At 48.8% G+C, this 20,230-nt stretch overlaps 2 protein-coding genes across 2 annotated transcripts in view; both read left to right on the top strand.

The window, feature by feature from the left end:
• Nucleotides 1-10,238, top strand: part of PUSL1 (pseudouridine synthase like 1) — a 29,682-nt gene extending 19,444 nt beyond the window's left edge. Inside the window, exons 6-8 of the mRNA XM_064470448.1 lie at nt 4,930-4,984; nt 8,901-9,063; nt 10,087-10,238. Coding sequence (XP_064326518.1) covers nt 4,930-4,984; nt 8,901-9,063; nt 10,087-10,118 — 250 coding nt within the window. The 3' untranslated portion in view covers nt 10,119-10,238. The remainder of the gene's footprint in view (nt 1-4,929; nt 4,985-8,900; nt 9,064-10,086) is intronic.
• A 137-nt stretch (nt 10,239-10,375) lies between these two features.
• Nucleotides 10,376-18,997, top strand: LOC104046796 (lysophosphatidic acid receptor 6-like). Its single transcript, XM_064470447.1, has 4 exons — nt 10,376-11,335; nt 12,222-12,466; nt 15,755-17,016; nt 17,795-18,997. The coding sequence occupies exon 3, from the start codon at nt 15,945-15,947 to the stop codon at nt 17,004-17,006; it is 1,062 nt and encodes a 353-aa protein (XP_064326517.1). The 5' UTR covers nt 10,376-11,335; nt 12,222-12,466; nt 15,755-15,944; the 3' UTR covers nt 17,007-17,016; nt 17,795-18,997.
• The last annotated feature ends 1,233 nt before the right edge of the window (nt 18,998-20,230 follow it).

Here is a 20,230-nt window from a genome sequence, read left to right as displayed (position 1 = left end):
GAAGGCCACCCAATACCTAGGTCACTGCTGTAGCTATGCAGATCTGCTCAGTTCACACCAGTAATTCCTGCTGTCTTCCCAGGGGATGTTGATGAAGGGAAGTCCAATATTCCTCAGTCATTACATAAACAAAAGATTGTTGAGTGTCAGGTTCTTTCAGGACCAGGCCTTGCAAGCATTGAAATGAAGTGGCTGGATGTATTTTCTCTCTAGGAGAAACCGAAGATTTTTTTTCCAGAAAGATCATGGCTATTTATCATCTGAACATGGCTTTTGCTTTCGTGCTGGCTTTTTTTCACAGATATATGGCTGTTTCGTTTGACCTTGAAAGGAAACTTGCTATTGTCTGTCTCCAAACCATGTTTTCCTGCTTTTTGTCTAGGAGAAAACCCTTTTCGTTGTAGTTTTCCCCAACGACCCTCCATTTGACTTGAACACCTACTGAGCTGTCTGTAACAATAAGTGCCACGCTCCAGACTTGGAGCCTCACTGCAGTGTGCAAACAGCCCACTGTTTCTTTCCCCGTGTCTTAGAACAGCATATTTGGCAGCAGTAGTAATAGTAATTATTAATTTATTATTTTTTATTCTTACACTATTTATATATTATTATAATGTAATAAAAATTCATACAAATAGTAGTGGTAGTAAAACTGAGAGGGAGCTGCAAAAACAGAGGGGTCTGTATGGTCAGAGTAACCCTGCTCTTTCAGTTCCCCCCAGTTCCTCCTGTCTTCTCCAATTCCCGCTTCGCCTACTCAGCGCGGGTGCCTCGCAATTCGCAGCCACATTACAAAGAGCCCCCCAGCGGGTATGGCACTTCCACTGCTCCTCTCCGCTGTGTAAGCGCAAGGCCATGGGCGGTTAGTGCCAGGTGAAACACTTCCTTCCCGCCTTCCTGCAGGCAAGGAACGCTGTCCCCAGGGGAGAAGGAAGGCTGGAGAGGAAGATGGGTGCTGTCGTGTGGCTGCATTCCTGCTGTTGGTCATTGGGTTGTCATTGCTGAACAGAGAGCTTGGCCTCCCTTTGCTGAGCGTGGTTATGCTCAGGGACACAAGTAACAGTGAAATGCTTCATCCACAAGATTTTGTCCTTTACGAGTAGCACTGTAAGTGGCAGAGACCTGAGCTAACCCAAGAGTAACTGTTAACAGTCCTGTCTAAATCACCTGGGAGTGCATGTGGCTCAGGTTACCTTCCCAATCCAGAGCTGCTATTGTCGGCTGACCGATCTCCGAGATCTAATACAGATCAGCTCTTTTATTATGTCTTGAATTTTAATTTAAAAAGGGAATTTGCCATTTCTTCCATAACTTGCTACATAAACCCATCTCACCTGAGGCCAAAACCAGCTCACGGGAGAGACAGTAAACCTAAAAACTGGATCAAAAGCATCAAGCTAGTTGTTGATGGAGTATTTTTGCTTTTGGTGACACATGCATGCAAACTTGTGTTCTATAGGGAGTCATTTTTTTAATGTATCTATATTAATTAGTTTAATGAATGTTTAGGCTAAAGGGGATGGCTTTGAGAAGCCTGGTTTCAATGCATTTAAATGGCATTTAACTCTTAGAATGCTTCGTTAATAATAACCACAGCCATGAGCTTAACGATCTAGAGAAAAAACGTGTGGGGTTTGGGTCTTTGGGACAGGCTAGGTGGTGTTGGGAGTGGTTTTTGTTTGTTTGTTCAGGGATTTTTTTTTAATTACAGTGTCCCAGTTACTTTTAATCTGTAAAACTCTCCCTATGGGAACAGTTGCAGTCATGGAGCTCGGTGTTTGTTTGCCTGTCCTGCAAGTAAGATGGCAAATATGCCTGAAGTGCGTGTGTATTTCTTCAGCGCGGTAGCAGAATGAACCGTTCCTGCAATGAAAGGGCTGGGATAGCAGTAAAAGCTTATACATAGGTTTGTTTTTTTTTTAAACCTAATCTAAGGAGGTTTATTTTCTGTTTCAGAAGGAGGAATCTGTAGAATGATAAACCATGGTCTCTTAGTCAAATAATGCAGCTTTTCTTTCTCATTCTTTACTTCCTTTCTGAACTTAAACCAATCTTCTGAATTGACCGCTTGTCTGTTTAAAAGGCTAACTGTTGAAATGATTCTTTCCATCAAACTCAGTTGCTCAGCAACAGTGGAAGTGGAGTTAGCGTCCCATCCATACAAAATGCTTCTGAATGCTAGGGATGTGCTCAGAGACTCAGCACCATCACTTATTCCTGGGGAGTGATTGCTCTGTCACCTGTTTTCTAGCTGAATACGTATTAATCATTGCAAGTGCTGGCTTCTGCTACCAAGTGGAAAAAAGGCAGATGGATTTTTTGCTGGTAAGCAAAATTATCTGTGAGATTGACAAGAAAAATTAGGTTTCCCACTTAAAGAAAAATATCTTGTTCTCTTTCAAAGTCTACAAGATATTTTTCCTAATATGTCAACCCATCTTTTGTAACTTAATATTTCTCGTCAAGACAACCGAGATGGAGAATCCTGGATAAAGAGGGTGTGTGCAATTTGGTGAGAGGGTGGTTTGTCCCTGCTTGAAAAAATTGTCTCTTGTGCTTTGCTAAAGAGCTGAGCTGAATTACGACCTCGCTGTGGTGGGCATTTGCACCTGTGTGTAGCAATGCACATGTCTGCCTGCCACACGCACCGAGCCGTGGGGAGAGCAGACCATACGTAAGCGATAGAAACACTGTCATTTCCTGACATGAGGAGGAATCTGGGGGCAGGAGCTGCCTTTGCATATGCCAACGTACACGACAGGGAGGGCTAAAAGCAGCAATTTATCTGTAAATCCAGTGAGAAAACAGCTTGTGGCAGCTCCCTACAATTACTGGTTCACAGTTTCCCTTCCTGCTAGCCCTGCCCTGACGCCCCGTGTGGGCCTGTGAATCCCGATGTCCCCGCGTCCCCTTTCTTGTGTGGCTTGCGAGGGCTGTCTCCTCTCCCAGGGAACGGGCAGCCCCTTCCTTGATACTCAGGTGTTTCCAGCAAACCCAGCCTGTCCATCTGAACCCTCCAGACAAATATGTTGCAGTTGTGTTTTTCTCACAGCTGATTCAAATCTCTGTAGCCCTTTGATACCCAGTTACTGGGCTCATTGCAAGGGAGGAGAGGGTTTGCATGTAAATACGTGCTTTTCTGTATTATGTAAGGTAAGCTTTGTGTCTTTGCTGTAGGAATGCTGTGGGATATCAGGAGCACTTATAAGCTGTTAGTGAATTTATTTTTTTATTGTTATTTTATTGTTATTTTTATCAAAGTGCCTTCTAGGATTGCTTGGTAGCATGGAAGCTTGGGGATGCAAGTACTGAAGTGAAAACCTGCTCATTTTTGTGCTCTGTTGGCATATCGGGTGCATGGTGTATGTGTATGTTTTTATTACATCTAATGTGCATATCAGATTTATTTTTTTTTAATTTTTAGGAAGAAAATGTGCATACAGGTTTTTACCTGCAGGACTGTTCCTGAGAATGGGTTTGCATTGGGTTTTAGTGTTAGGGCTGGTACTGGAACACAGCGTCATAGAAGGGTTTGGGTTGGAAGGGACCTTTAGAGGCCATCCAGTCCAACCCCCTGCAGCAAGCAGGGACAGCTTCAACTAGATCAGGTTGCTCAGAGCCCCGTCCAGCCTGACCTTCAGTGTTTCCAGGGCTGGGGCATCGACCACCTCTCGGGGCAACCTGGGCCAGTGCTTTACTGTCCTCACAGTAAAAACTTTTTTCCTTATATCCAGTCTAAATCTCTCCTCCTTTAGTTTAAAGCCATCACCCCTTGTCCTGTCACAACAGGCCTTGTTATAGAGGTCACCCCCATCCTTCCTATAGACCCCTTTAAGCACTGGGAGGCCGCAATAAGGTCTCCCCGCAGCCTTCCCTTCCCCAGGCTGAACAACCCCAGTTCTCCCAGCCCGGCCTCACAGCAGAGGGGCTCCAGCCCTCAGAGCATTTCTGTGCCCCCTCTGGCCCCACTCCGACAGGTCCATGTCGTTCCCGTGCTGAGGAGCCCCGAGCTGGAGGCAGCGCTGCAGGGGGGGTCTCCCCAGAGCGGAGCAGAGGGGCTGAGAACATAAAAAATACAAAAATATTTAGAAAGCAACTGGTAAAGACTTAGCAGAGGGTGCAAGTGTCAGTGGAGTATTGGAATAGCTAGCCTCAGTAGAGGTCTTGTAAAGAATATTGGTTACTACCATAAAACTTTCTGGAAAATGGTGTCTATGTGAACAGACAGATTTGGTGAGGGGAAACGATGCCTTTTTGCGTAGTGGCATCCATCCATCCCCAAACATCCATCTGGCGCTTCCTGCTCTGCTCACTCTTAGCCTGGAGTGCTTCCTCGTCCGCCACTGCCTGTGTTCTGATGTGCAGCTGGATTCCTCAGGCCTGGCTGGGTCCTGCCTTGCTTGTCCTGGCCTTTCCAGCAGCACGTGGACGTCCCAGTAGGCATTGCCGAGTGCTGAAATTCATTCTGCAAAGCCTGTAAGGACCACGTGGGCCGGTTCCCAATGAAGTGGTAGAGTTGCATTGCTTTGGTTGGTTGTTTCTTCCTTTCTCCAGAAAGCATCAGACTGCATTCCTCAAACCACTAGTACCTTCGCAGCCTGCGAAGTTGCACCTTGTTTTGTGTTGCTCTTTCCCTTTTATTTGAATGGTTATGTACTTCGGTGTCAGGCAGCAGGAGGATCAAGCCCCATAAAACTAGGTACAGACAAAACAGGCAGGAATTGTTTCACCCCAGAAAATGGCTGCATCTGAGTAGCAAACGAGCAGGCTGGTGTTCGAAAGCTCACAATGCTGTTTCAGGTTAACTGGGGACTGCGCAGGTTTTTATTCATTCCACTCGCATTCACCTGTGCTTTTTGTCTTGTGGGTAGAAAAGCTATTTGAAATGTGATTTTTTTTTTTTAATGCTTTTTTTGTTCATTTCTTTAGGGGACTGGAGTTTTGGGAGTTGAAGTTCAGGAGCAGATCATTTCTTTACCGACAGGTACTGTTTAGTGCTGTATTCGGCACACGCTTTGCCTCCGAGAACCAAAGTGCTGCTATTGCCATAATTGTTAATCAGTTCAGCAATGTTGCATCCCTGTGTAGTGCCACCTCTTGCAGAGCTGGTGTTATAGCTGCGTGACGCACACGGGGACCTAACGCCAGAGAGGTGAGGTTCTGTGTTGTTTGTTTGATCCGGTAAAGGCAGAATCTCTTAAGTTTGTGTCTAAAACGAATGTCCAAAGTCACAGAATCATGTGGGAGGATGGAAAGTTCTGTCTTCTGCAACCTTTGTCTTTGCAGTCCGAGTGGTAAAAACCAACAGACATATGTTCTTGCTCTGCTGAATGGCACTGGGCCCAGCAAGGACTGCCTGGAATTTTACTTTCTGGCTTTGGAGCATGAAGTAATTCTAAGTATTGCACAAAGGAGAGATGGGAAGACCTGATTCAGCTATGCAGGGATGACTGCAGGATCTTTCCCTCTGCCATGCTGTCTAGCCTCCGCTGGGTTTTCTTTGAAATAACTCCAGTGGGGTTTTTGCTGCTATCCCCAGGGGAGACAGCTCTCTCCGCAGCTTAATGGATCACCTCATTAGGAAAGAGTTGGCTGTTCTCAGCCTGCCTGTCCTGGCCATGGCCGCACTCTGGAGACAAATAGGCAAGAGAAGGCTTGTTTTCTGGAGGAGAGAGGGGGTGTTTTGTGGGAACAGCAAGCAGCTATTTTTTATTCTGTTTTGACAAACCAAATTTGTTTTTATCCTGTGCCAAGTAATGCTCTGTAAGCTCTCTGACAGTGGGTGTCTGGATATGAGCAAGGGAAGAACAACAACATGCTTGAAAAGGGCTTGATGTACCGCAGGGATTTGCTTCATCAGATGCTCTTGTCACAAGGAGCTGGTAACCCATTTGGTGCATTAGAATGGAAATGCTACTTAGTGACTGTGCAGAGAGAAGAGTTACCTGCGATGCTCAGCTCAGCCTAATGTTCTCTCTGAACCTGGTTCACAGCAGCTGCCTTACGGTGACGCTGGCAGGCTGCAGCAAAGCAGGAACAGGCTGTACACGCTGAACTTGCACTCTTCTACCTGAGCATCTGCTTCTGCCCTCCATCATAAAGAGGAGACTAGACTAGACGGACCTCCTGTCTCACCTCATGTAGCTGCTGTGATAAGTATTGGCATCTGGATGTTTTTATTAGAGGAAAGGATTAAACAGCCCCAGAAACTGTATGTGTATATTCTTGCTGAATAGCGTGCAGAATGGGGGAGACACCAAGCACATGGCTGGTTCGGACGCATACCATTAGTCTGCAACTCCGTGTGGAGACATCAAAGCTAAAGTCGCAGTGTACAATGACCTCTAGTGAGGGGTGGATAAAATAACATACGTCAAGGATCTCTGCTTCTTCTCAGTGCCATCTGCTTAAAGGCAGGCTCTTGGCACTCCACAGTGCGGTTTAAGATTAGAGCACACAGGGAGAGACAGCGCTTGCCTTCGGATAAATATATCTTGGCTTGTTGGACCTTTCTCCTTAATGGTAATAAACATGATCAGGTTGCTTAGTGGGCTCTGGTTTATTCTTATGTAAATGTTAATGGATCAGAAACTTAGACCAATGCTTTGTTACAGTGCTACATTTACGGTTTTGGAGAGCTTGGTATGCTTTGAAAGGTCATGAGTAGAATGAGTGTTTATTCAGGCCAAATGACTGATCGTGCCTGCGCAAGCTGGGATGTGTTCTGGCGGCAGCGTGAGCAGGGGAATCAGACAAGACAGTGTCTGCTTGACCAGTTTCCCCCACGTGGGCTTGTACTGCTAGTAAAATTTGAGACTGGAGGACAGCTTGTCCAGTGTAGACAGAGAAAAGTGACTTAGGAAACGGTGAAAGTGCAGCAGCTCGGGTTCAGCCCATTCCAAGGGCTGTGTTTCAATGTGACTCCTGTGTCTAATAAGACTCGGGCCCAGAAACTCTGCGGCATGTTCCCTTAGGCCGTGTGAGCTCTCCTGTGACAATGAGCATGGGCAAGAGCAAGCAAAGGGCTGGCAGCTTCTGGGAGGGGGTTCAGCTCTAGCTGGACACCACCAGGCTGGTTAAGGTCTTTGTGTTGTGCTGTTTTTTTCCCCTCAGAGAGGCATTTCTCAGGATGGGACTGTTCATACAGGCCTGTCGCTTCAGTGGCTCTGGGACAGGGCCTGGCTTTCCTTGAGCTTTATCTCTTGCTGAACAAAAGCCTGAAAAGGACTGTCCTTCTCTGTCTTAGTCCTTTGTTTCCCCAGGGAAGCCATCCCCAGATGTTTCTTGTACAAGCTTTCTTGATGCCCACGGGAAGTAGGTAGTTGCCTGAACACTAGACTCCGGATGAAAGTCTCTCTAGGAGTATTATCTCCGAGAATACTTCTGGCACAAGTTGAGGGACTTTTGTCAGTTATTCCTCAACAGCAGCTTCATGAGGCTGCCTTGACATAAGAAGCGCCAGGAGGATTAGTGGTCAGTGCCTTCAGAAGAGTGCCCTCAGCTCATGAAAGGGGTGGAGAGAAACGTAGCCACCAGCTAGTCAGAGGGAACTAGCGCTTGGGGTGCAGGTGGCATTGGCAGACACAAGTCTTGGCCCTCCTGGAACAGCGTGTCTTCAAGGGATATAGAAGGAAAGGGTGATCTTTAGCCCAGAGGATGCTGAGGTGGGAGGGGTGTTTATGCAGGAGGTGAGCACTGTGGTGTGAAACCCGCTAGGTCTGGAGTTGCTGAGTGTGGAGGGAGGGAAGGGAAGCTGTGACACGCAGAGGTGTGTGAAATACCAGTTTGCTGCACTGGGGATGTTGTCTTGTGGGCTGTCCTACCTGGTTTTTTTTCTTCCTCTTACTTTTTTGGCTTTCTGAGAGAGAAGCAAAGCCCTACATAGCCCCCTACCTGGCAACAGTGTTGCTTACATGTTAAGAACTACCTGTGAGCTCAGCTCTCCCAGCCGGCATTTGAGCTTCCTGCCACAGACCGATGCGTGGGTGCTGCTGTTGTTTCTAAAACAGAAACCATCCTCTGCTCAACCATCTTCCCATGTGTGATGAGAACAAGCCTTGCTCCAAGGCAGTGCTATGTAGCTGGAGATCATTGTGTTACAGGTCCTCATCTCGTTCTTACTAATGTCTTTAGTTGTAGGGAGGGAAGGCTTAAAGGAAGCAAGGTAATTTTGGTAGTTCTTTTCCCTTCCCTACCACCAGCTTTGGTCACTGGAAGACTCTGTGCCTCTGCACGTTGCCGACAAGCTTAGCTGCTGCATGCTGTCAAGTCGCCCCCATCGGCACAGAACCTAGGCGGCCCAGGCAACCCCTGCTAAAAGCAGAAAGAACACCTTTCGCCCGTAGGCTGTGGGGTGACTGTGGCTGCTGGGGCGTGCTCAGGGACCAAGGGAGCGTGACCTTTTTGAAGAAATAAAGTGAGCCCTGGAAATGCTCCCCGGAGGTGTGTGACACCGGAGGCATACAAGGGGCAGCCAGGACTGGCTTGAACCCCGATGGGTGAGTCTGGGGCATGACTTGGGACACTTCAGTGACACCTAAAACAAGGGTCAAAGCATTCTTTACGTGGGGAGATGCTTGTTTCTTTCTTAACACCCAGCTGGACTAGGAGCAAAGTGCATGGCACTGGGAGCAACTGATAGTACTAGGAACAGTAGAGGAACACCAGAAATTAGGCTTTCTGTGAGCTATGGGTTTAATAATAATGATGTGCCTATATTCAGGAGCAGGCTTATGTTAAGAAGTCATGGTGATATCATTCCTTCCTGAGTGACAGGCACTGAACTCCGCCACATGTGCACGATACTGCTGATAGCGCAAGTGCAGGACTTGGGACAGAATTTCCTAATATCTTTAAGTTTTACAAGGGCAGCTCCTAAGCTGTGTTCTCTGTTTTTCCAGGTCCGAAGAATGGTTGGGGCTCTAGTTGCAGTTGGCCAGGGCAAGTTAAAACCTCATCATATAAAGGAGTTACTGGAAATAAAAGATTCACGGGCTTTTCCACCAAATGCTATGGCTCCACCATCAGGACTTTTTCTAAAATCAGTGGAATACAATGAAGCAGGTAGGTGAATGCAGGGAATGGCATTCTTTTTTTGTAGGAGTCAGATCGAATGCTGAAGGGAGCAGTAACCCACAGTCTTGCTTTACGTGCCATCTGACACAGCTTTGGGCACTGACACCGTATCAAGGGAATGCCCGGGACTGTAGAGGGGTTTATAGCAGTTGCTATGGAAAAAATTGTGGGTTGCTTTTTTTCCTGATAGATTTCTTCCTCTTACTTGCAGGATAGTAAAAGAGAAGTTGTGTTGGCAACGACTTTGAGATCTGACATGAATAATGCTTTCAATTCTCATAAATTCTTGTTCTGTGTCTGGCCACCAAATGGTCTGTGGTATCTAGGTGCCTACAGATCCGTTTCTGTTCACTCACTTCTCCCTTGGAATTTATGAGAGGATTGTAGAGGACAGAGAACAGATCATCCTTTTGCTTATGTGGTGGTTCTCAATTGAGAGAGCATCTGATCTAAACTATTTAAGTTTTTTAGCTTAAGAAAATGGGGGGAGCAGGGAAATTTGCACAAGATGGTAAATGGACATCATGGAATTCTGGCATCCATGCAGGGGATAGCAGGTATTTAAATCTGCAAGGATGAATCTGTCTCTGATTAATCCAGTGTCCGTGAAATGTGGCTACAAAGGACTTCCCACCACACTGCAGACCTTCTCCAGGCTGCCTTGTCAGACCACAGACCTCTTCAGGTGGGCCTGGAGCATGCTCCCCCCTGCAGCAGCCACGCACACAGTGGGGCTTAAAGAAGACAGAAGGGAAAGGGAAGTGACAAAGCGTGGTGAAAGGAGCTTGAGTGGAGTTCTGAGCACCTGGCCTGGCCCTGAAAAGGCAGCTGCTGCTTGCTGGTTTTGGCCCTCTCCAGCGGTGCTTTTCCTAGCAGCGCTGGCCGAGGAGCTGTCTGTGCCAGAGGGAGGGAGCCCAGGCGGGAAACAAACACTGTGGATTTTAAGTGCTTTCAGGTGGTTTCAGTGCCATCTTTCTCCCTAAATCAATGCTTTCTTTTTCTCCTATACAGATTTGGACACTACAGTTGCCCCAGCAGAATAGCAGCTCTGTGAGACGCAGCCATGTCTGAAAGGACTGTTGTTGTGGATATGTGATGGAGGTTTGCCAAGTGCTCTTTGCACAATACACGGTCTTGTCTCAATAAAAATCATTGACTGTGATCATAGGCATCTTCCGATCATTAGTTCTTGCCCTCTGAGACTGCCAAGGAGAAAGGAAGAACACTCCATGCTGCTTTCAGATAACTGCTTTTTTATCTTTCTTCTGAAATTCTGGTGCCTGTCTCTCAAACAGGAGGAGGAAGGAGTGGGGCTTGGGTTTTTGGGGTTTGGTTTTTTCCTTCTGTGGTGTGTATGGGAGGGATACAGGCTTAGAACAGAGGAGAACATAGCATTTCCTCTCTGCCCCCTCCTCTGTAACCCTGCCTTTATATAGCATAGCGCGAGGGCTCTTACCGTTTGATGCAGTGACGTACAGAAACAGCCTTTGAAAGGACTTGCCATTTCCTCTCCTCATCAACAGTCGCTCCTACGGAGCTGTAGTGGCTTCTACATTATCCTGTTCCTGGGTACAAAGTCACCTCTGTTGCATTTAGAATGTGGCATGTTTCAGAGCAGAGTTCCTTTGAGGCCACTTAAAACCCGTTTGGATGGTCACAGCCTGGGTTAGTAGCACAGGAACAGCTACGTGAGCGAGCCAGCCCCATCGTGAAATGAAGCGCTTTCGGCAGAGGAGGCTCTGTAGCTGCCACGCTGTTGCTGGGCTCTGATCTGCTAGTTGCTGCCTTTGCTGCCTTTGCTCTTCCACAGCTGTTGGTGCAGCGGTGCTGCAGAGCACGCCAGAGGCGGTCAGTGATCTCGGGGCATGTGAATCGTAGTGCAGAGCACGGAGCAGAGAGAACTTGGTGGTGGTGGTTTATTTTTTCTTTAAACCACTCTAATCTCAGGTTTTGCCCACTTGCCTAAGCAATAAAATACACGTGGGGTAACTTGTGGGGTGTTTTTTCTCATGAATGACACCAGAATCTCTGGTTTGGTTATAAAATGGCTGTTAGAGTGCCAGGTTACAGGAACGGGGATGAAAATTTGGACTTCTGAAGTTCACAGAAGAAACAATACCTGGTTTAGACATTCTCCTGCAGTGGAAAAAGCGTGCAGCCGAGATGCCTGGCACCGCCATAATTAATGTCCCTTTTGTCTGTGGGAGGAGGAGAATTGCAGAGAAAGCCGGTTTGTCAGAGCACCAGCCCGCTTGATCTGGTAAGAGGATGTTCTTTGTTATGTGGCAATTCAAAGTGATACGGACTATTGCATTCAGATAAATAGAGGAAGAATCTTAATAACCTCTTGAGAGACTGTGAAGTTTCCACTCTCTGTATGGTGAAGAGTCCAAAGTAGGCAGAGGGGGAGGCAGCAGTTCTTTTTGACCTCTCTTAAGGCCACCCTTGCCTCTGGCAGCGAGGATGGAGTTAGCGAGCATCCCTGGTACAGGATAGGAGGTCAGCCCGGTTCTAGGTGTCCCCTCGTGAGAAGTGATGCATCTCTTCCCCACTCGGTTCCAGGTAGCAGCTTTGCCAGAGACCTGCTTTTGATAGCATGGGAACAAAAGGCAAGATACTTGTGGTTCCTCCCTCCCTTCCCCTGCAGCATGCTGACCACGAGCTGCTTTAGCCCCTCAGGGACTAATTCCCAAAGAAGATGACAGAACTCTGGGGGAGCCCTGGGTCTCTGCCGTCGAGGAGAGCTGAAGCTGTGGTACCTCTTTGTGCTTTTCTGGTGGAGTGCCCAGCGGCAGGGGTGCTCTAACAGGCTGCAGCGATTTTCCACATGAGCAGTGGGGCTCGTCCATGTGTGTTCCAAACCCTAACGTGCCCATATGGCTGTTAGACAGTGGTTTGCTTGAAAAGGAATGGCAGCAAAGCCTTGCTGTTCCCCACTTTGAGGGGAAGTGAGAGCGCAGCTACGGGCCGATCTTGGCGCGTCTCAGACTGAGGCGCTGGTACCTGGTTTCAGAGGCTGGTCTTGCTCTGCCGACTGTGGGGGCCGGGGGTGGCTTTGGGTGGGAGCGTTGGGCCTCCCCCTCGCGGGGGGTGCATGGGGAGAGCTGGGGCATGCCCTAGTGCTGTGTGCTGTGCTCTCTCCCCAGGTCTGCGGCGGGACGCTTCGCTAGCGGGGCAAGTGCTCTGCCTTGGATCTGAGTGACTGCTTTTCGTCTTTGCTTCCTGTGGTTTCTCTCTGTGGAGCCCTGCAGCGTGTCTGGCGGGGCAGTTTGCTCTGGCGTTCGAAGCCTACACAGGAGAGCTCAGCACTGACCTCGTAGCTGTGAGGACTCTGGAGGGGGTGGTGGACTCATACCCCGCTTTCACGTGAGAGATGATGATCTGAGCTCTGGTAAGTTAACTTTCTAACTAAATTTATTATGAGTCTTTACAGGCAGAAAACTGAACCAAATGCTAATGCTGTTCGGGTGTTAATCGAGATAACTGCTGCTGCAGGCTCAGGCACCACTGCTCTTCTGGTTTTGTTTTTGTTTTTTTTTTCTCTTTTTAATAGTCACAGCGCAAACGTACCAGCTATTGGTGTTTCTGCAACTGTTTCCCAACTTCTGGTTACGATAAAAACCTGTCGCGCTTTCGGGCCGGTTACCAGCTCCACTCGCTGAGCAGCCCAGGTTCAGCTCTCCAGACTGTAGTCTGGCAGGGACTGACTGGCTAACGCGCAGTCGGCCCAAAGGGCTCTTGTGGGGTTTTGCTGTGTTTTTTAAATCCCAGACCAACTGTTAAAAATAACCTAAAGACCTTTAAATAAAGAACATGCTCTCTTAGCATCATAAAATATGCCATCGGTAGAGAACTGCTGTACAAACCCCTAGTCTGAATCGGGGTTTTTTGGTGTCCGTCCTTAATACTTGTTACTTTTGTCGAGGGGTATTTAGCATTCTTTTCATCTTTTATGTTGTCACATTACTAATTCTTTTCAGTTAATTCAGTTTGGACATCCAACACACGGGGAGATCTGTCTTTCTGACTGACAGGCATGGTTTAAAACTAAAACCAGAAAAACCTCACTCTTAACCAGGGTTCAAATACTCCAGCCTGGTGTTATATGAAAACATTTCCAATAATTTAACGAACTCAAAATCCAGCGGAAACTTTGATGTATGCTTTTCTGTGGTTTTTGTAAATCAAATAACTTGGTACAGAAACAGAAGTCAGTGGTGCTTTTTGGTTGTCTGGAAGAAATACCAACCAACCAGCCCTGGGGAAGCAAAGCTGCATTTGGAATTTGATCGGACTCCATACTTGTAAAATGGTAGATGAGTAAATGGTATGCTGTTGTAAGAGATTCAGGTGGCTGGGCGCTCTGAAAATGTACATTTAGTCATAAACTCTGTCCCTTCTATTACCTCTCATAGGGAATGAAACTATTTCCAGAGTGATGTACACGGTGGGGTCCCCAGTGCATGTAGAACCGCTTGGAACGGGGCAGGAGATACTCCGTGTCAGTGATTTATTATCTCCCCCTGCGCTGTTCCTTACTTCTGCTGTAGCTGAGCTTTAACGGGTTCGTGTCACTCGAAGGGCTACACCTGGGGACGGCGAGCGCCGGCGGGTACGAGCACCTCTGTGCCACGTGTCACCGTTCCGTCCCCGCAACTGCGGTGTCGGCGCTGCCCACCGTCCGCTCTAAGAATGTAAGGCATAATGTGGGATCCTGTTTCAGATGGGGAGGGATTTCGGGGATGAATAAGGTGCTGAAAGCAAGTGATACTAGTGTGGTGTCATGGTGCGAGCAGCTTGTGGGCCGTTCGTAGGGCCTTGTAACCATCCTGCCGGGACCCGAGCGGAACCAGTTTTAGGCAGTCCCTTAGCAAGACGCGTTTTGCCGTCTCACAGCAGTCGGTCAGCGCTAAGCACGGAGGGACTCTTGTCGTGCCCAGCTTCTGCAGAATCTTGGGACAACGTTTGTGCTGTTTGTTTTGGAGCTGTGAGCCGATAGCATCTGCGGATGTCCTGACCGGGCTCGTCTTGTGAGAAGCAGTAGCTCATCGGTCCCCTTTGCCGTCCTGCCCCTTTAATGACTTTTATCTTGCCCCAGTTGCAGCATCGTACTTTGAACCTAGAAAAGAGCTGTTCGGTGGCTCTTGCTTTGGCAAAACTCTTGAGATAAAGGTTGTTTCAAGTCCTATCCTTAAAGCTACAGTGTAGCCATGCCTGGGTTTGCATTCATTTTTCTCTGTGTGTGTACAAACCCTTTGCTAGTCGGTAAAAGACCCGTGTAGGCAGATAGGTACGCTTGCCTACTTAAAGTGAAACCATTTTTTTTTTTTCTTTCCTTTCTAATCTTCCAGTTATCATCTTGGGTGCTTTTTGACTTCATTAGATAAACAGCTATTGGGAGGAAGTGTGATTTCAGAGTTTTCTTTGGAAAGCACCCACCAACCTTTGTATTTTTGTGCTTTCAATGGCTCAACCTTAGGAACATCGTGCCTGTTGTAGCTGGGTTTCATTTCTCCCCTGCCTTTAAGGGCTTCTGTTAAGGTGTCTATGTTTACCTTAGTTACTCGGGTTTCTTTTATATTTGGTGGAGAGAAACTGCACTGCTGGAGTGCACTTTATTGCTCAGGTGATGCGAGCGACCTCGGTGAGGGCAGTCCTGCTTGCACGGTGCCTCTTTCCCATATTTCAAACACATAAAGCTGTCCTTTTGGCTCCCTTCGTGACTGAGACGAGTGGTGGCTTCCCCTGCAGTGTGCCTGCAGAGCAGCTTTAGAGTGCTGTAAATTCACCCAGCAGCTTGCACCGAGCCTTCCCACTCGTGTATGAATGTCAAGTAAGATATAAAAGTGTGGGTGGCGGGGAAAAAAAACCCTATTTCTCTCGGATTGCCTGCGTGCTATCAGGTCTGCTGGTGTCCCAGGACTGCATCGTGTACCGCACGCACCCCGCAAAGGAACGCTTGTTCCGAGAGGCCTGGCGCGCCTTGGCTGGAGTGCTGCACCCTTCCGTTTGCTCCCCTTACCCTCGTCTACGCCGCTGACGACCGGCCCTGAACCGCTCCTCAATGGGGCGGGGGCGGCGCTGCCTCCTTCCGACCTGGTTAACAGCGTGCTCTGGGCGGCAGCTCCCGGCTCCCGTTCTGTGCTTTAGTACTAGTTCTGAATTTTACCAGGAAGGCTCCGCACGTGCTGGTTATAAAACTGCAGCAACAAGGTTAAAACGCTTCAGTCACACAGCATGCTGGGTTAACTGTCACGCTGCAGCAACCAGAAAGGCAGTTCTGCTTGTATTTTTGGTACTGCTGCTTTTCTTTTTCCCTGGGAAGCCTGCAGAATCCATCACGGCAGGGTTTTAAGGACAGGATAACACCGCACATCTCTCAGTAACGACACAGGGATTTTGGTAGGGCTTAGAACAGGAAATTAATTACAGGACCTCCAAAGGTGTATCGCTGCTAACGTTCTCCTGTGCTGCTTCAGGTGCTGCGCCTTCCTTAGCCAAAGCGACAGCCTTCTACGTGTCTTGGGGTTTTTCGGGGCGGGGGGAGAGCAGGGGGAATTGCTACCTCTGTTATTTCGGTATTGGCACCTTGTGGTGATTTTAATGCCAGTAAATACTCTGTCTGCTGCGTAAAACACAAGTATTTGAAGTTTAAATGATTTGTTCTCCCCTACAGCAGCACCGGTTTCCATCTAAACGTACCGAGCACAGATGTCCGAACCGCAGACTTCACCCCACTTAACGTGGCTCAGTTGTGTCGCCTTAGCTCTCACCCACTTGAGATGAAATGAAACTCGGGAACCTCCTGAGGTAAGGGATGGCTTAAGGCTTTTACCCGGGTTGGATATCCCTACGCTCCAGCAGAAATCATGACAGATATTTCCTGGGCCGAAGGAGTCTCCAACGAGACAGTTACCGATGCCAGTTCAGAATTCAGCTTGGAAGCAGAGTTCCAGTATTCCTTGTTTACTGTCATCTACAGCATTGTCTTCGTGCTGGGACTGATAGAAAACGCCTTAGCTCTGTACTGCCTGTCCTGCAGAGTACAGCACTCTTCTCACTCCTACGTGTACATGATTAACCTCGCTCTGGTAGACACCCTGTTTGTTTGTGTGTTGCCTTTTAAAATCCACTACCACCTGAATCGGAACAACTGGATCTTTGGTGACATGGCTTGTAGGATAACTGGGACCTTGTACTATATCAACATCTATCTAAGCATCGCCTTTTTCACCTGCATCTGTGTCGACCGTTACATTGCAGTGTTGCACCCCTTCACGTACATCCAGATCAAGGTCGTCCATTACATGATGGTGGTCACAGCCCTTTGGGTGGTGGCTCTAAGTGTCATGGTTCCACTTATCCTCGGAGGTCCCCTCCACAACAGTGGTGTGAGGAACACAACAGCCTGTTTTGAGAACTTTGCTTCAAGAAGCTGGGCTTATCGCATGGCGCCGTACAACATCCTGGCCTTAGTTTTTGGGTTTGTGATCCCATTTTCCATCATCCTGATCAGCTACCCTCTCATTGCCAAGAGGATCTGCCAGATCAAACACAGCGTTCGCAAGAGGAAGGCCCTGAGCACCATCTACATCATCCTGGTCATTTGTACTTTGTGCTTTCTCCCATATCATCTCACTCACTTGCTCCACTTTTTAATGAGAATCCAGGTCATCCAGAATCCGTCGTTTACCAACTTGATCTACAAAATGCGAAGGGTCACCTTAGCCCTCGTGAGTCTCAACTGTTGCCTTAACCCGCTCTTGTACTACTTCACCTCTTCCAGCAGGCAGTGGCACTTCAACTTCAAGCTCAGATTCAGGTCTAAGACAGTGTACACGATCTGCGACCAGAAGTTCGGGGAGTGCTCCTATGTTTATAAGCTACAACAGAGACCCAGAAGTAAAAAACACAGCGATGGAATCAACTGAGCCACTTCACGTAAGTACAGTATCCCCATTTCCAGCTGCTGCTTTGAAAACAAACCTATGAAACCTGCCATTCCTTCATACAGTGGCTCTTAGGTCAAGGCAGGACTGGAGGGAGGCACCGACCAGGCGCATATTTCTATTAGCCAGCTAGGACAGCACGGGGGGAAGCTGTCCCTGACAGGCCTGGGTGCACCTGGTGGAACATGCTGTGTTCATGTACGCTGATGTTTTGGTCACCTTTTGTTTAACTTTGGGTTGGCAGAACATGGGGCTCCCTCTCTTTCAGCCCAGGAAAGGGTTACTTGGAGGGAACCAGCCACCTCGGTGCCACCAAAGCTGAAAGTGGGCGGCTCCAGGCACTCCTGCGTGGCTTTTCCCTATTTTGGAGGGATCCCGTGTTTTCTCCCTGAGGGCACGCTGCAGCCAGCTGGGTTCACAGAAGCTTTCTGCCTACATTCCACAGCCAAATAAGGGCTTCTCATCCCTTCTCCTGAATCAATGGATTGGCTTCCCGAGGAGTACCTCAGTAGGGGGCTCCTAGCAGGGCATGCCTGTGGGTCCAAGCTGGCCATCCATTAATGCAGCTGAGAAGATGATAGGTGCCAGCGTTCATCGGCCGGGTAACCCTGCGCAGAGGCAGGGTAACCGCTCGCTCAGTGAGGGAGGTCACTGTGGGAGCTGGCATGACTCCCTACGCTGCGCCGTCCTGTTCACATGTCAAAGCTCTTTTTCAGTCTTTGTGTACATCACAAAACGTATCTGACCTATTTCATCCCTTCTATTAACAGAACCACACAGCTTCTGAGAACTGCTGCCTTTTCCACCCTGCGACATATGAGACTTCGGAGAGAATTTATCATTTGTGGGTTATCAGTCACCAGACGAGCACTGGCCTGGCTGCCAAACCTGCTTAAAAGCCACCGGTTTCCTGAACAGGATGCGATTTTTTAGTAACAGATACATAGACTCACTGTTCTGTTCCTTCCCACCCCATGCTTTATAAAGCGTGCACAGGCGCTAGGCCTGTAGGCGTGCGAGACTACTGAGCAGGTGAGAATAGAAGGGAGATTGTCACGGGCTTGGTTACCAGGGAACGAGGTGTGCCTGGCTGCGGCAATGTGCTAACTTGGTATTTCCCAATGTGCAAGATGCAGGTTAAGAGGGGGGCGCTTTGCCCTGGCAGGCAGGTGGCCGGGGCTCCCAGGTCACGCAGCGCTGTTGGCCTCGGAACAAGCGCTGCCTTAACCGTGAAGGAGGGAGGGAGTAGGCTTAGCGAGGCAGAACGGTGCGGGGAGGTAAATGAGCGTCTCTGATTAGCGGCTTCTCTTTGCACAACGATGGACGTTGCAGCTTCTGCCCATATTCAGCCGACTTTAATTGGCTTTAAACTGAAGGACCTGGGGGGTGGGATCTGTTGCGAAAACGCTCACACCAGCACGTCCGACGGGGAGTAAGTCAGGCCAAGCAGTGTGGCACCAAAGGTTCCTTAGCTGGCTCCCAAGAGGCGAAACAGAAGAGTAATCGCCTCACGTGTAGGTACACGAATGCCCGCAGTCTAGGTACCAACCAGGAGGAACTGGAGCTCCGTGCCCGCTCAGAAGGGTACGACATCATAGGAGTAACTGAAACATGGTGGGACACCCCAAACGACTGGGGGATTGCAATGGATGGGTACAAGGGGGGATGGACACAAGTTGCTCTTGGGGAGGTTCCGATTGGACACGAGAGGGACATTTTTCACAGTGAGGACGGTCACCACTGGAATAATCTCCCCAGGGAAGGGGTTGGCTCGGCCGCGTTGGACCTCCAAGAGTCACTGGACAGGGTGCTGGGCCGTCTTGTCTAGGCTGGGCTCTGCCCAGAAAGGTTGGGCTAGATGATCCCTGAGGTCCCTTCCAGCCTGGGGTTCTGGGATTTTCTGATGGCAGCTGATGCCACAGCCTGGTTGCAGACAGGAGGTAAGCGGTTTGGAGAATAAGCAGTGTGGGTGTAGGGGGGGTACATTGGGGTCTGGGGGCGGGGGGAACGAACCATGCCCTATCATGGTAAGCAAAGGTCTTGAATGTGGGAGGCTGCACTGATCAGCTAAAGCCGAGCAAGACACCACTTCAGCGCTCTGAGATGCATGCAGCGAGCAAACCTAGGGCAGGTCTGGAATTACTGTAATAGAACTAAAGCTTTGTAAGCAGTGGCTTTTGTGGACACGTATTACATTCCCAACGTACTGCACGTGTTAGGACGGGCTTGGCTTGGCTTTGCTTTGTGATTGCTACATGCAGCTTGACTCATGCTGAAGGGACACCTGCGACTCATGGTGGGCAGCTGCTGGCCGAGCCCTTGCTGGCTTTTGCTCTTAGCTTGGAAGACTTAAAATTTTAAGGATCAGTGAGAAAAACCTGCTCAAATGTTTCTAAAATACTGAAAATAATTCCATGTTCCTCAGCTTAACCAGGCTTGGTAAGACAAGTGCAAGGGTTTGCACTTGTGAAAACAGAGATGAGGCAAGCCTCTGAGGGCGTATTAGGACAAATGAATCGTCTACCTGTCAAGAGGTGCAGCTATTTTTGTCCCTTTGTAGGCTACACACAAACCTCCCAGCAGCGGCGAGACTGGTCTCTCCAACTAAGCACATTTTTTATGTTCTTGGACAGAGGAAGGCAAGTTTTATTGGCGCCCTCATGCAGGAGCACAGCTTTCTTGCAGGCTCGCCAGCTGTCGCGGAGGGAAGTATGGCTAATCGAAAACCAGCCCCGCCGCTGGGTAACTAGCGTGTTTAGGGCTTTATGCTCTTGCCTCCGTTACACTTTGCATTTTAACTGTGAAGCTCTGAATGCTCCTTGTCTTGACCCTCAGGCCTGTGTTTATCTACCGCTAGTCGTGTCACGCAGGGCTGATCCCCCTTTATGGCCAAGTCGGGGAGCGCCCCCGTTTCCCAAAGCTGGCACAGGGAGCGGTTCTGTCCCGTGCAGAGTCCAGGAGTGAGAGCGGGGCAGGACGGGGGGGGGTCAGTGCAGGGCTGTTGCTTCTACTGGTTTTGGGGACAAACTGAAAGCCTAAATACTGTGTGGAAAGAAACTGCAGTACAGAACAGCACTGCGGCGGTTTTAAGGGACGTGAGCCCTGGGAGGGGCAGAATGCTCAGTTCTTTTACCTTATCGCGTAAGCAATTCAGTGCTTGTTCCTCAGGACTCGCTAAAAACAGGCTGTAATGACTCCCTGGGCAG

Source organism: Phalacrocorax carbo, chromosome 20, assembly GCF_963921805.1.
Source record: "Phalacrocorax carbo chromosome 20, bPhaCar2.1, whole genome shotgun sequence".
Classification (NCBI taxonomy): Eukaryota; Metazoa; Chordata; class Aves; order Suliformes; family Phalacrocoracidae; genus Phalacrocorax; species Phalacrocorax carbo.
The sequence above is the reverse complement of the archived record's forward strand: the minus strand, read 5'-3'. Positions and strand labels throughout refer to the sequence as shown.

Coding starts and splice junctions, on each gene's coding strand:
- LOC104046796 (XM_064470447.1), top strand. CDS start 15,945: ATGACAGATATTTCCTGGGCCGAAGGAGTCTCCAACGAGACAGTTACC.